The following is a 13,823-nucleotide window of genomic DNA, read 5'->3' as shown; positions in this document are numbered from 1 at the left end:
TGTTTTTTTTTCGCGCTTACGTGTTACACGAGAAGAAAATATAATAAGTATAGGGGTACAGAAAATATAAACCAATTAGGTTACAAAAATAAAACAAATTTAAGTGAAGCCAAAAACTATTTCTACACCTTTTGGTTAATCCATAAAAACTTGTTGAGGTTAACGGTAATAGTTAGTGTAGGGAGCTGTTGGCTCGTACGCGTGGCATGCAGGGCTTAACACCACCCTCCTACGCATTGTAACCCGGCCACCTGAATTAAAGGCTTAAAAAGTCGCTTGATGACTTAGGTCTAAGGTGGTGCAAAATAAAAAAAATATAAAAAAATCCATAACTGGACAAATTTAACAATGCAAATATTTTAATTTAAACGAATATGCTAAACAGCTAAACTGGATCAAAAGGGCTTAGAATTACAGCAGTTACCGCAAAAGGGATTTAGCATTTTCCAAGTTCGTTCAGATTACATTCAAAACGAAAGGTCTCTGAGTGTGAGCAACTAACACTGATAATTTCAGCAAAATCTACGAAAACTAATCAAAAAAGATCGGTCCCATATTATGTGTGAACAGAGTGTAAAATGTTAATTCACGATTATGTGCTAATGCTATGTTATTGCATTGTACAAAGCAAAAGTAATAAAAATGCTTAACAGTGTTACTCTGTTAAAAACCAAATCATCAAAAGGATAATCTTTGCTCTGCTCTTAAACGAAAAATTACTAAAATTGTTTTTTATTTAAAAATATATAACATAGCATTTTTAATTGAAAATATTTTAATTTACTTGTTAATTATAAATTACATGGATATATGGAACGCTTTATGTTACATACTGATATCTGTAATCCATTTTGTATTATATTAAATTATGGTGTAATTGATTTGGGGCAAGCTCGGTTCCACGTTCCAATTAACACATGACAAAGAGTGTGCGCCATGTGGTTACGAAATAGAAGTGAGACAGCTCCCTAATGTTGTGTAGCGCCATCTTCAGAATAGTCGGAGAAAAAATCTTGTTCATTATTTTGTGAACGTTTTATTTATTTCGTTAACATATCTGAGACATTGGTCTAAGCTAGAAGGCTTTAATTTGTTAAAAACCTTTTAGACTAGTATCAAAAGAGTTTACATTTTCTATTTAAACCTTTAATAATGTTTTATAAAATATTTTATTTACAAGTAGGTATCTAAATAATACCATGTAGTCATTTTTTTCGATGCATAAATCGTCTGAAATTTTAGCTTTTTATTTTACTTTCGATGCTTTCAACATTTCTATCAATTAAAATTAATAGAGACACTTGTACATAAAATAAATGAAGAACAACAACCTCCACTTCTTGTACAATAAAAGTTTTTATTTATAAAAACGGCGACAAGTTTCGAAACCCCTTCGGGAACATCATCAGGTCTAACTCTAACATCGTGCGGTTAGCCAATATATACAAAATTCACAGAAGTTGATTTACATAAAAAATAACATGTCAGATAAAGAACAAATTTGTAAACCAAAAAATGCGATAAAACTACCTGGGCCGTCATCTCTATTTTATACGTCCTCGCCCGAATTACGTTTTCTTAATTATTTCTAACGACTCTCTAACGTTAAGTTTTAAATAATTATCAGTTTTATTATTAGGTTGATTCTATATTCGAGTAACGGTATTGATAAATTAATTCATAAGTACTTTCCTTTGCAATATTTCGAAAGCACCTAAAATATAGTTGGGAAGCTGCATGAGGGATAATCCAAGCCAAATTCCCATATAGCCTCCAACGTAGCTGAATAGTTCCACATTCTGTAGAATAATCCAACATGTATTTTTTTTAAATTTAAATATTATAGTCTTTCACTGGGCTGCTCGAAGTGCACCAAAAATCGATATGTGTCCCAAGCGGTGTTAGTCAGGAAAATATTTTAAAACTTTATCATTGCCTCCGAAATACTGGTCCTTCAAATCTATTGTTTCTCGAAGGAAAATCACTTTCGTATGAATGAAAAAATCATGGAAAACCTTTACTGGATACAAGTGGCAGTAGAGAGCAGTTACGAAGCAGCCCAAAGAAATACGACATTAGACTGACTTGATACACTGGTTTCAATGAGTTCAAAATTAAGTTAGTATTTTTGAACTGAACTAGTAGGGATGATCTTTCACTGAAAGAAAAAAAATATGTTAGATTTTTTCCCTTTGAAGATTGAATCTCGGACGAGGAGTCGGAAATATTGTTCACGGGGTTTTGAATTCCGAAGATATTTCTGAAATCTGAAACGGGCTTTGTTAAAATATAATATGATTTGCGGGTCGTAATTATGATTTTTCGTATCTAGATTCGATTTTCTACCAGATTTCTGGACTTTCATGTTTATAATAAAATTTTCAAGCTGATAATGAAACTTTCAAGCTGATGATAAAATTTTCAAGCTGATAATGAAATTTTCAAACTGATAATATAATATTCCAGCTGATAATTAAATTTCGAATTTTATTTCAATATTTTCTAGTTTACTGTCATTTTTAAGTTGATATGAATATTTGCAAGATATCTAAAATTTATTTTGTTAAGTTTAAGGAATGATCCTATCCGTAGATCTCTTTACTATAATGTTTTTTTTAACTACTTTGCGTAACGTTTCTGATTGTGCCAAGTTTTCCTGTTATTCAATATGTTGAGTACCTAAAATCTGTTAAGGATCCATGAAAATCTGCAATAGGCCTATTTTGAATTCTGTCTATATATACGTGTAGAGACAATTTTTACGCTATTTTTTTAAAAATATAACAAGGAATTAATAGATATTCTACTTCACCCTCTTAATTGGTTCCATTTCTCGGCTGTTTGATTTAATACCTATTTAAGTGTTTACAATTAAACGTTATTAATTTTGGATAATAGTGTTCATTTTTATATTGAAATGTTTATTACTTTGAGCATGAGAGCTGATGGATAACTCTCTCTAATCCACGAAATTTCGTAGCTGTACTCACTAAAAGAATTATACACTAGAGTAGTTACATCATAAATTAAGATTTAGCACCGCTTTTGCATTTCAGTAAATCATTTTGCGTGCTTCAATAATTTATTATAATACATAATGAAAGGACACATACCTACATGATAAAGGACAGTGTTCGGAGCAATACAGCGAGTTTGCTATTTTGTTCGTTTCTTTCAAGCACTTATCTAATTATAATAGATTCAAAATTAATTCAAAGTTGTTTTTGTGGATTATACAAATTCGTCATACAGATAACTTGAAACTCTCCTACGCATTTCTTATTCAGCTGCTCTCTCGTCAGTATTGATGAATCGGTGTCGTTTCCAAACGGAAAACAGCCGCAAATGTCGTCTGCTACTTTCCAAAAACAGTGACGAAAACATATCTTGCAAAGAAACAAATAAACATGAGACATTTTGTCGAGCTTATTTTTGAGCTGGTTGGAGCGTTTGCAGACCAACCGAGGGGCGACATATTTATTAAATTTGGGCTTCTTCGAAGACAAGCCGATTCTCCAATTAGACTATGTGCTGAAAATTTAACAAATCGAAGTTGAGTCTACTATAAATAACGAGTTGACAAAAATGTTTCAGGTCGTATGTCGGGATTTTTTATAATATTAAAATTGACATTCATTTCTTAAAGGTGCTCTCTACCGTTACAAAATTTTGGTTTAATTTCTTTTAGTCATTCAGTATAATCTATCGCGGCGTCAATTGAACTCAAACGAATCAAGTTTAAACACTGTTCAGGGCCCTTAATTAGTTTCTGAGATCGGTTATAAGTTACGAAACAAAATGAATGATAATATTTGTATTGCAATACAAATATTATCATTCATGGAACGAAAAGAACAAACTCTGGTACAGATCTATAGGTTATTGTTGAATGAAGTCCATATTGACTTTATTAGTAGTAGGCCGGAAATTTAATTTGGGAAAAAACTAGATACAAGTAACACGTTGATCCATCACTCGCTGTTCTACTTGCACGTCATTCGTAATTATTTGAAATCATGGAAAATATTGAAAATATTCGAATATGACCGAGTCTTTCCTAAATTGGACGTCCGAGGCCTTTTGAAACTTGGCCTCAGAAGTCCAATGGTTGTGGTGTTGGAACGGAACCCCAAAAGTCGTTAGTCCGATTAGAGCCCGATGTTTTTCGCATCTGGTTTGGTACGCAAGCGCAGAAGTAACCTTGGTAAAAATAATTTATTCTGTCTTTAAATTATTTCCTTGGTTCTTTCATCATACTAAGTTGGTGTTGATATTAAATTCAACAGTTACTAAAACCAAGAATATATTCAGCTTTAGCAGAGAAAATGAAGACTTAGCTACAGCCGGTTATGGTACAGCAGTGCCTTGCCACCTTTCGGGGCCGAAGGTGGAAGATTAAACGTGGAAAGGTGGAGAGGCGTGGAGTTTCTCCCGGGTATCACGAGACAAACAGGGTTCGGCCTCAAATTATGAATAAAAAAAGCTTCACCTATACTCGAATACTGTACAAAAGTTACCTTTCTCGATGTGGGTAATTCCCAGAAATGCTCAGCCTCGTAGTTCGTCGTATAGTTGACGCACCGAGTAGGGTATGGTTCAGGCAGTAATGTTGTCCGTATCTAAATTGTACAATAAAATTAGAAACTAGCTGCTTATTATAAAAAAAACCTTACTTTATTAATGAAAAAATTGTATTTGTATCCGACAGTGACCCTGAATCCTTCGCTGGCCATGTGTGGCAAATCCAAAGGGTCGTGAATCACAATTAGCGCACTGGGGTTCGACGTCACTTCCGTATAGTTAGATGAATCAAATTGGAAAGTTAATCTATAAACGTCTGCGAGTAAATGATAATGATTTATATTCAAAAGACAATTTTGAATCAAAAGGTTAAAAACTTATAAAAGTTCTGTATTTTGTAATTCAAGTGCGTTGAGTCAGTATCACAAAATATGGTTTTACTACTTCGTCAAGAATTTTAAGATTATAATTTTTCAGAAAAAAATAAGTGCACTTTCTTTTTACCTCTCCGAGGGGACTATAACCTCGGAGGGCTATTACAATCACCATGTCTGTTCGTCTGGACTGCGAACGCAGTTTCAGGACAAAGTGCAATCACCGTGTTCGCAGTTTTTGGGATTTGGTTTTCTAAAATACCTTTATTTCCTAAACCACGTATATATTTTTGCAGTTTGTGACCATAGTTATGCGGTTTTTTCATTGTGTACGATAGCCATTCGTGTGTATTGTTTTGCGTGTTTGCTCGTGTATCGCCGTATGTTTGTTCGTATCTTGTTCTTGAATGATATGTGTTTTGTAAGTACTGGGAAATTTATCTCCAACTCCTACTGGTTATTGACTTTTGGGACGGACCAAGTATTTACGGTATACGTCGTATTGTCTTTTTCCGGTAGTATCGAGCGGGATTCGAACCCGAGCCCTCCTGCATGTCAGGTGAGCGTTCTACCACAGAACCATCGATACATGTCTTACATCTTTTTACGTATGAAATTATAAATATCATATCTTGTTTTAGCGCGGTCGGCAGATATAAGAGGTATAAAGGGTAGAATCCCTGGGTAGTCTACATAGTTAGTTTTTTGTCTGTTCTTTTCCAGGAGGCCGTGACATAATTGGTACTTACTTTACTTTTATGAAAACAACTTCAAGTTGTATTCAACGCACTCTTATGTCTTTTCGTTTTGCTTACCTTACTCGTAACTTCGTAATTTATTTCACGTGTTTTCTTATCGGCTTTATATGTGAGATAAATTTTCCTTTATGTGGTTATGCCGGTTTTTTATTGAGATACACGCTGTCGTTTAGCCTTCACTATTCAGTTAAGGGTTTTTTGCGTGCGTTAGAAGCCGGGAATTGTTAACGATAAAGTGTTTTTGGTTTTCTATTGCAATTTTTATTACTGGGGGAATATGGATTGACTTTTCTGGACTTCTAAGTATTTGAATTACCTTGTTGTTTGAATGGGATTATTATTATATATTTTTATTGCTTATTTCTGCTTTAACAATTTGTATTACTGTGGGTATTTGGAATGACTTTCTCTTGATTCCTAAGTATTTATATTAACTTGTTGCTTGGTTGGGTTATTATTATATAATTTTCTATTGATTATTTTTCTTGTTTTATTTCGTTTATTGAAAGTGTTGATAATGAGAGGGATTATTCATGTCTACGGTTTTTTATTTGCATTGATTTTTACCGGCTTCTTTGGGTTGTCGTGGTTCGTCCACGCAGTTTTAATTATTGCTTTCACTTATAGTTTTTGTTTTCGCTTCACTTTTCTATTCGGTATATATTTGATTGTTTAAGACCTCTAACACAATGGGTTGGTTTGTCTTTAAAATAGTTTCTCGTACGTATATATTTTACGTTTCTAATAATTGTTAATTTGGTATTTTCTATTTCTCATTTTTGTTGCTTTGATAATTTAATCACGTTTTCGGTCAAAAGTCGGGTTTTTGTTCTTTTGATATTTGTAATTTGTTAAAGGTAATATCATATGATATATTTATTTTAATTAAGTACCTGCTTTGACCCAATGAGAATAAAATTGGGGGGGGGGGTATGTGTAACGGTCACGCCAGCGGGTGATACTTTGTGATAGGGATGGGTAACTATGGCGGAATTAAAACAACCATCCGTTTGGGAGATTGGTGGTTGTCCTCACACGAACATCCTCATTCTTTGCTTCCCAAAAGCTTGCAGCTATAGGGCTACGCCACTAATTCAGACAGATGTTTTCATAATAGACAGTTAAATAAATTCCCACGGCTTTTCGGTCTCAGAAGGTTTTTTAAGTTTTAGGAGTTGGAAAAAAAATACGACTTCACGACAGCGTGGCTGCTAGTGCCATCGACTACTAAGGTCCCTGAAATTATATCTGCCGTTTTTCACGTGTATGATGTTTTATTCAATTTATAATTGGTATTTTAATTGAACAAGATTAAAGTAAGAACTAAACGGCAATTCTGTCAAATCTTTCCGAAATATAACGGTCAGTGTACTTACAATATTAAATGCTCCATAAGTTGTAGTGATTAATGTCTACGACAGATTTTTATTCACAACAGTATAAAACAAGCTCGCCAAGAAGGCGATAATATTATTTCGTGCCCGTTTTCCGTTTAAGCAGGTAGTCTTAAATCATGAATAAGTAATAAACCTTAAATTTGAGTGCAATATTACCGAGGGGCTGATCACTCCGCGTAATCGGTGTACAGAGCCGTACCTTTGACTGTACTAATGGGACTACGCGTAATCTTTGAAGTCCCTGCCTTTGGCAGTGCTAATCTAAGCGTAGTCCGGTGTACAGACTTTCTAAGAGTGGTTAGCCCCTCGAATATTACTTGGCTTAGATAAGAAAGTGCCACACTTATTTATTCCTTTTGGCAATACACGGATTCGATAAATAAGTGCTACAATTATTTATTACTTCTGGCCAATACGCGGCTTCAATAAGTAAGTGCCAACTATGAACAACAAAAACACACCAGCCCCCACAAGGAGTGTTGTTTACAAATTTCATTGGACGAGCCTTAAAGCGGAACATTTTACGGAAAAGGGGAAGACAATTTCCCAATTTTCCCCTCCCGACGGCAGCCGGTGCTAAAGCTCTCTCTCTCTCGTTGCGTACCGTCCTATTCAATTTAAACGATACTACACTCCGTGATTTGAACCTGGAAGAGTAGGATGTGCTCCTCTGTCAGTACTATTAGGTAACTGTTTCACATTTTCTTTTTCTCTTCAGCTTTTCAGAATCTATTGCGCTGGCATCAGAATCTACTCCGCTCGCAACAGAATTTACTCCACTCGCAACAGAATCTGCACCTGAATCTACTTTGGTAACATTATCACATATTCTAATGCCACCCAATTCTTTTCATGCGACTCCACGATTAAAATCAGAAAATTCCTGGGATGAAGAAACTACTCCAGTGAAAAGAATGTCTTACTCAACTACAGTATCTGCTCCTATGTCAAAAGAACTTACTCCTATGATATCACTAAATATTCCAATTACACCCACTTCTGCGTCAATAACTCCAAATTCTCTAATTGGGGAACCACGATCAAAATCAACATATTTCTGTGATGAACAAATTGACAACATCAATATGGAATCTTCTGCTCCTACCAATGCAGACAAGGAAAATGCTATTGCAATATCAGCCAATAAATCTACTCCAGTCAAATCTACTTTGACTCATAAGAAAATTGTGGATATATTTTATTCTTACACTTTACCTGGAGAGTGGTCCATTGCCATTTATGGATAAAATCTTTTCTCTTCATGTGTTGCGAACGTATTCATGAAGAAAGTTAAAAAATATTTTAAGGAAAAAGTTGTTAGAAATGATAAATTTTGCTGGATTACTAATGGCATCCGACATAATTCATGCTGCCTACTTTCCCAAATGAAGAGATGTTGAAATTGTTTAAAATTGAGAAGTTACTTCCATGGGGTGATTTGTAGGAGAAATAAGGTGAAACGAAGAAACTCTTCTTTTAAAAGACTAAGTCAATTGGAACTTATCCATGAACTTAAAAAGAGTAAATATTAGGAAGTAAAGTTTAAGAAAAGATAGGAGCGAGAAAAAATCAGTAAATTGATCATTAAGGTTGGAGAAGCTGTAAGTTCTAAAGGTTAAGAATGGCTAGAGAATGTACCCGAGAAAGGGTTAATTGAAGAATTGGAATTCCTAAACGTTTCTTAGGTACCCAATTGAAAATGAGTACCTAATGAGTAATAGTAAAAATAAAAGGAGATGGCATCCACTAGTCATACCGTGGTGCCTATTTATGTATCACAAATCACATTGGCTTTATAAATCCTTAAAATCATCAGGTATCCTTCATTTACCTAACTATAAAACATTACTTCGACACACATGTGAGGAAGGTAGAAAACCTAGCTACCAACCAAGCATGTTTATCAAGCTTGCTGAATAAGCGAAGATAAATTCCTTAGAAGAACCCCAAAAGTATTTCACTCTGTTTCTTCCTTAAAGTTGTTTCCTTAAAGATTTTTTGGCCTGAGCTTTAGTGTTTTTAATTCGTTGTTCTTTTAAAACGTCTTCTTCGTGCCTAACATGGCCTTTTGCAATTGTATTGATAAATTTATTAATCATTTTATCAAATAACAGATTTCTAGCCTCATTAGAAACGTTATTTTCATCACAAATGATATTCCAGTACTCTTATATGCAAGTGTCTCTCTTGATTAAATTTTTTACATGCACCTTCCTGTCAAGTTTTTGTTTATTAGTTTGGCAAAACGATTTAATGATTGAGTGAATTTTACTGAAAAATATTTAGCTATTCCTCGTTGAATATATCAGTGCTCCTCGATCTTGCATCACAGTCCAGTTTTTTATAGGAACTTCTACACAATTCGCCTTATTTTTATCACATGTCATAGCTTTTACAATTTTGGAACCTTCTGGTGACTTTTGAAGTGATCTCAAAAGCGTTCCCACTACTTAAAATAGAGCGCCTAAATTTCCGTTTTTTCTTTTTGCAGAACTTGCTCGTTTGAGATTCCATTATATCTGAAACTTCTTTAAAAAATATGGAGCAGCGAGAAATTGACTGCTCGAGTCTTATGAAACTTCGATAATTGGGGTTCCTATTTGCAATCCATAATTAAGAAAAATATTTTAGTATTGAAATATTGGTTCCTTAATAAGGTCAACTTACGGTAACATTAGTCATTGTGGCCAAAATACAATCCATGAACCTATCATCAAATTTGATTCTTTCAGTTTCACCAACATAATTATCGCCAGGTGTCTTCGTTAAAGTTTTTTTTAAAGTAGCAATAGTTTTAATGTTATTTAACTATAAAGCCCAATTCATAAGTGCTGAGTGAGGTTCTGTAAGTTCCATTTCATCTCTAGCCGTTTTTCCAACAGAAAAATTCATAAAGTGTATAAACATCCTGTGGTAGTTTTCTAAAGTGACTATTTTGTCTCTTCGAGCTCTTTTACCTTTTTTTTGCCTTTTTCTTCGGTGGTGTATTTTCACTAAAAGGAGTATTAAATATAAAAAATCTGACTACACACTAAAAATAATAGAATTATAAATACCATTTTAATTGAGATACACAACTATCAAAAACGTCCAAAACCTTGTCAGATTCTGAATATAAAACCAAATGGTTTCTTTATAAAATTATAGCATAAGTTTATTATAAACTTATGGTTATAATGAAAAGTTATTTTATCGTCACCTGATAAAATTGAAAGGGGAGGAGGTTCTATTCCCAGGTATTGTAGGGGTTCAGTCGAAACATACCGAAAAAGTTAACATATTATTAACAATGGAATAACCAATACACGTTTCTTTCATTAATTGGCTCTTGTTGAATAGATATTAAGCTTTGAAATATTAATACTTAAATTAATTTTATTTCCTCTAATGATACTTTTTAGCAATACTGCTTCTGTGTGCCATGTGCTCTCTTCCCAAATTCGAAATTCTGTAATTTAACGGAATCTCCCCTATCCTTAGTCACGTGTTTTGCTCTAAAAAGGGAGGTACTTCTGCTTTAAAAAAATATAACCGATAGATCGCGCCCCTAGTGGTCGTTTTTTTATAGTCGTATTTTGGTGATATGTCTTGTCCTAGATGAAATCTTTTATTGGTCCATGTTTCAAGAGACCATCTAGTCAATTTAAAATACGTTATTCGGTCGTCGTTCGTAGTGAAGCCAAAGTTACAACCGAATGACGTATGAACTGAAGGGCATATCGGGGAAACTCGATAGTATGGACAGCAAAATTGACTCCACAAACAATAGGGTTAAAAGAATCGAAGACAGTCAAGCGGCCCTTCAGCTAACCGTTGACGACATCAAAAAAACAGTCGCAGAAGTAGGACCACTGAAACTCAAAGTGGATGATTTGGAATATGAACTGACCAAACTGAAGGCGGAAACTAGCAACAAATTGGAGAAGTCCCGGGTCCAAATGGAAAACCTAGAAGTGACCCTACGGCGGAATAATATTCTAATAAGAGGTCTACCGGATAAAGAAACTGAAGATCGTACCGAGCTTTGCACTCTAGTCTCCGGCTTATTTAACAATGACCTAGGAGTCCCCATCACCATTCTACCACAATAAGTATTTCGTAAAGGCCCATTTTCACATAACTCGATCAGGAAAGTCGTCTATCGAGCAGAAACCTATGATGTCAAAATGTCTATTCTAAAAAATAACGTCAAACTTAAAGGTTCTAATATTTACGTCGAACACGACTTTACTCCTAACCAACAACTGGCAAGATTTAAACTTCGTGAATTTGCCAAAACTCGTCTTCCTGGGCGGTACAAATGGGTCGCTACTAATGCAATTTCAATCGCCAACGAAGTCTTCAAATTTGACTACGGCATGGAAAAAGTTACTCTTAAATAAATTGACTAGATAACAATGGATGTCCTACTTGGTTCGTTTTTGTTTTGTTTTTATCAATGTTGAAACTTTTATATCACAATATCAGAAGCGCAAACTCTAACCTCTCTCACTTATTGGCCTCAATTTCCGAAAAAATGAACCTCGAACCCGACATTATCGCGTTAACGGAAACGTGGTTCAAAGATAAAAATTCTGACTTCTATCCTAATTATATTTTTACCGGCCTTGGGCGCACTAATCGTAACGGTGGTGGTGTTGGGTTTTACCTGAAGAACAGTCTAAATTTTAAAGCCCTTAATAATTGTAATTTTATGTCCCAATCAATTGAATCTGCTACTATTCGTATGAATTATATTATTTACTGTGTTATCTATAGGCCTCCCGATGGCAATTTTGCCGAGTTTATTTACAATCTTGAGTGCATCTTGTCTAAAATGGGTCCCGCCGCGGGAAATAAGATAATTCTTGGTGACTTAAATGTTGACCTACTTACTGACTCAAACCATGCTAATCGCTTGTTAGATTTAATCCGTAGTTTTGGCCTAGCCCAACAAATCAAAGGCCCGACCAAAGTGACATCAAATACTTCTCGCTTAATCGATCACTGCTATTCTAATTTTGTCTGTACCACTACTATTATCTCTGACAGTGACGTAACGGACCACTATCCTATTTTACTTGACATTAATAAGGTGGTTAAAACCAAAAACAAAATACTCATAAGGAATCTCAGTGAAAAAAATATAAATGCTTTCTTACGTCTCTTAAAAAACAGAAACTGGGATGATGTTTACAAAGAAAAAAATGGAGACGCCACTTTTACTGCGTTTTTTAATTCTTTTATTTGCCTGAACGTCAGTAAGGATCAAGTACGCTTGGCCTTCAACAATTTACGCCCAAATTCAGCGGCGGGTTTTGATGAAGTCTCCCCCAAAATACTAAAACTTGCAGCCCCCATACTTGTTGAACCTTTTACGTTTTTAATTAATATATCATTTACTAGTGGTATCTATCCGAGTTTACTTAAAAAATCTGTTATTGTCCCAATTTTTAAAAATGGTGATGCATCTAGTCCTAATAGTTTTAGACCAATTTCTGTACTATCGGCATTCTCCAGAATCTTTGACTTCTGCTTTTTTACCTCCTTAAAAAGTTTCTGCAATCGTTTTAATCTAATAACCCCAAATCAGTTTGGATTAAGAGAGCGTATCGGAGTCGATTCTGCCCTAGGGCATGTCTATAAAAAAATTCTAAATTCTCTCGTTTACAGTGAGCTGGCTGTTGGAGTCTTCCTGGACCTTAAAAAAGCGTTCGACAAGGTCAACCTCTATCGTCTTCTGCTCAAGTTGCCTAAAATGGGTATAAGAGGTGTTCCCCTTCAATGGCTCAAGTCTTATCTCCTCAACCGTACAAGCCAAACTTAACTGGATGGGTCTCTCTCGACTTCTCGTACCGTGTTCAGGGGTGTGCCCCAGGGCTCGATTCTCTCTCCACTCTTGTTTAACTTATACATTAACGACATTCCTAACTTGTTTAACGATAATTGTCTAATTCTTTACGCCGATGACACTCTTCTACTTGAAAGTGGTATAAATCTAAACATTCTTGTTAGTAATTTAAATGTCAAATTATCTAAAATTGACAAATGGCTTTCGGATAACTATCTCGAACTCAATGTGGATAAAACGGTATATATAGTCTTCTCAACTCAAAACAAATTTAATAAAAATAAACCAAAATACTATAACTTCAGTGAAAATTTAGTAATAGGGGACACTCCCCTAAAGGAAGTGTTTAATTGTAAATATCTCGGCCTAAACTTCGATCCCCATTTGAAATGGTCAAATCATATCGACTATATCGCTAAAAAATTGGCCTATAGTAGTTATACGTTGAACAGGTGACGTTACGTTTTTGACTACTCCACACGGCTTCAACTTTATTATGCCCTATTTCACTCCCACTTAAATTATTGTACCTCTATTTGGGGCAATACCACGGACAATAACTTAAATAGGTTGTTTGTTCTTAAAAAAAAGCCTTACGATTAGTTACCGATAAACCCTTTTACGCCCATACGGAGCCAATATTGAAAAACTTAAAAATTCTTAACATCTACAATTTATACTTGTATTGTGGGCTCGTCTTTATTTTTAAGTCGATTACGAAATACATTCACAACATTTTCGATGTTACCTCTTTAAATACTAGCAATCGTAGAAAATCATATATGCTCCAAATTCCGTTTGCTAGAACTACGTTAAAACTTAACTCGATTATTTGTAAAATACCTAATATCTTCAATGAAATGAAACCTTCTCTCAAAGAGGATATTAATAATTTAAAAAAAACCACGAAAACTTATATTTTATCTAATTATTAATCCAACTA

The 13,823-nt window shown here is 34.5% G+C and overlaps 1 protein-coding gene across 1 annotated transcript; it reads right to left on the bottom strand.

Annotated features, from left to right (window-relative positions):
• Positions 1-1,638: 1,638 nt before the first annotated feature.
• On the bottom strand, positions 1,639-4,864 carry LOC149951583 (degenerin mec-10-like). The gene is made up of 8 exons (XM_090170080.1): positions 4,674-4,864; positions 4,518-4,619; positions 3,251-3,386; positions 3,114-3,186; positions 2,929-2,989; positions 2,813-2,853; positions 2,086-2,158; positions 1,639-1,799 (listed from the first exon to the last, which is right to left on the bottom strand). The coding sequence occupies exons 1-8, from the start codon at positions 4,731-4,733 to the stop codon at positions 1,674-1,676; spliced, it is 672 nt and encodes a 223-aa protein (XP_090026206.1). The 5' UTR covers positions 4,734-4,864; the 3' UTR covers positions 1,639-1,673.
• Positions 4,865-13,823: the final 8,959 nt, after the last annotated feature.

Source organism: Leiobunum rupestre, chromosome 3 (genome assembly GCF_980474605.1).
Source record: "Leiobunum rupestre chromosome 3, qqLeiRupe1.1.hap1, whole genome shotgun sequence".
Lineage (NCBI taxonomy): Eukaryota > Metazoa > Arthropoda > Arachnida > Opiliones > Sclerosomatidae > Leiobunum > Leiobunum rupestre.
The sequence above is the reverse complement of the archived record's forward strand: the minus strand, read 5'-3'. Positions and strand labels throughout refer to the sequence as shown.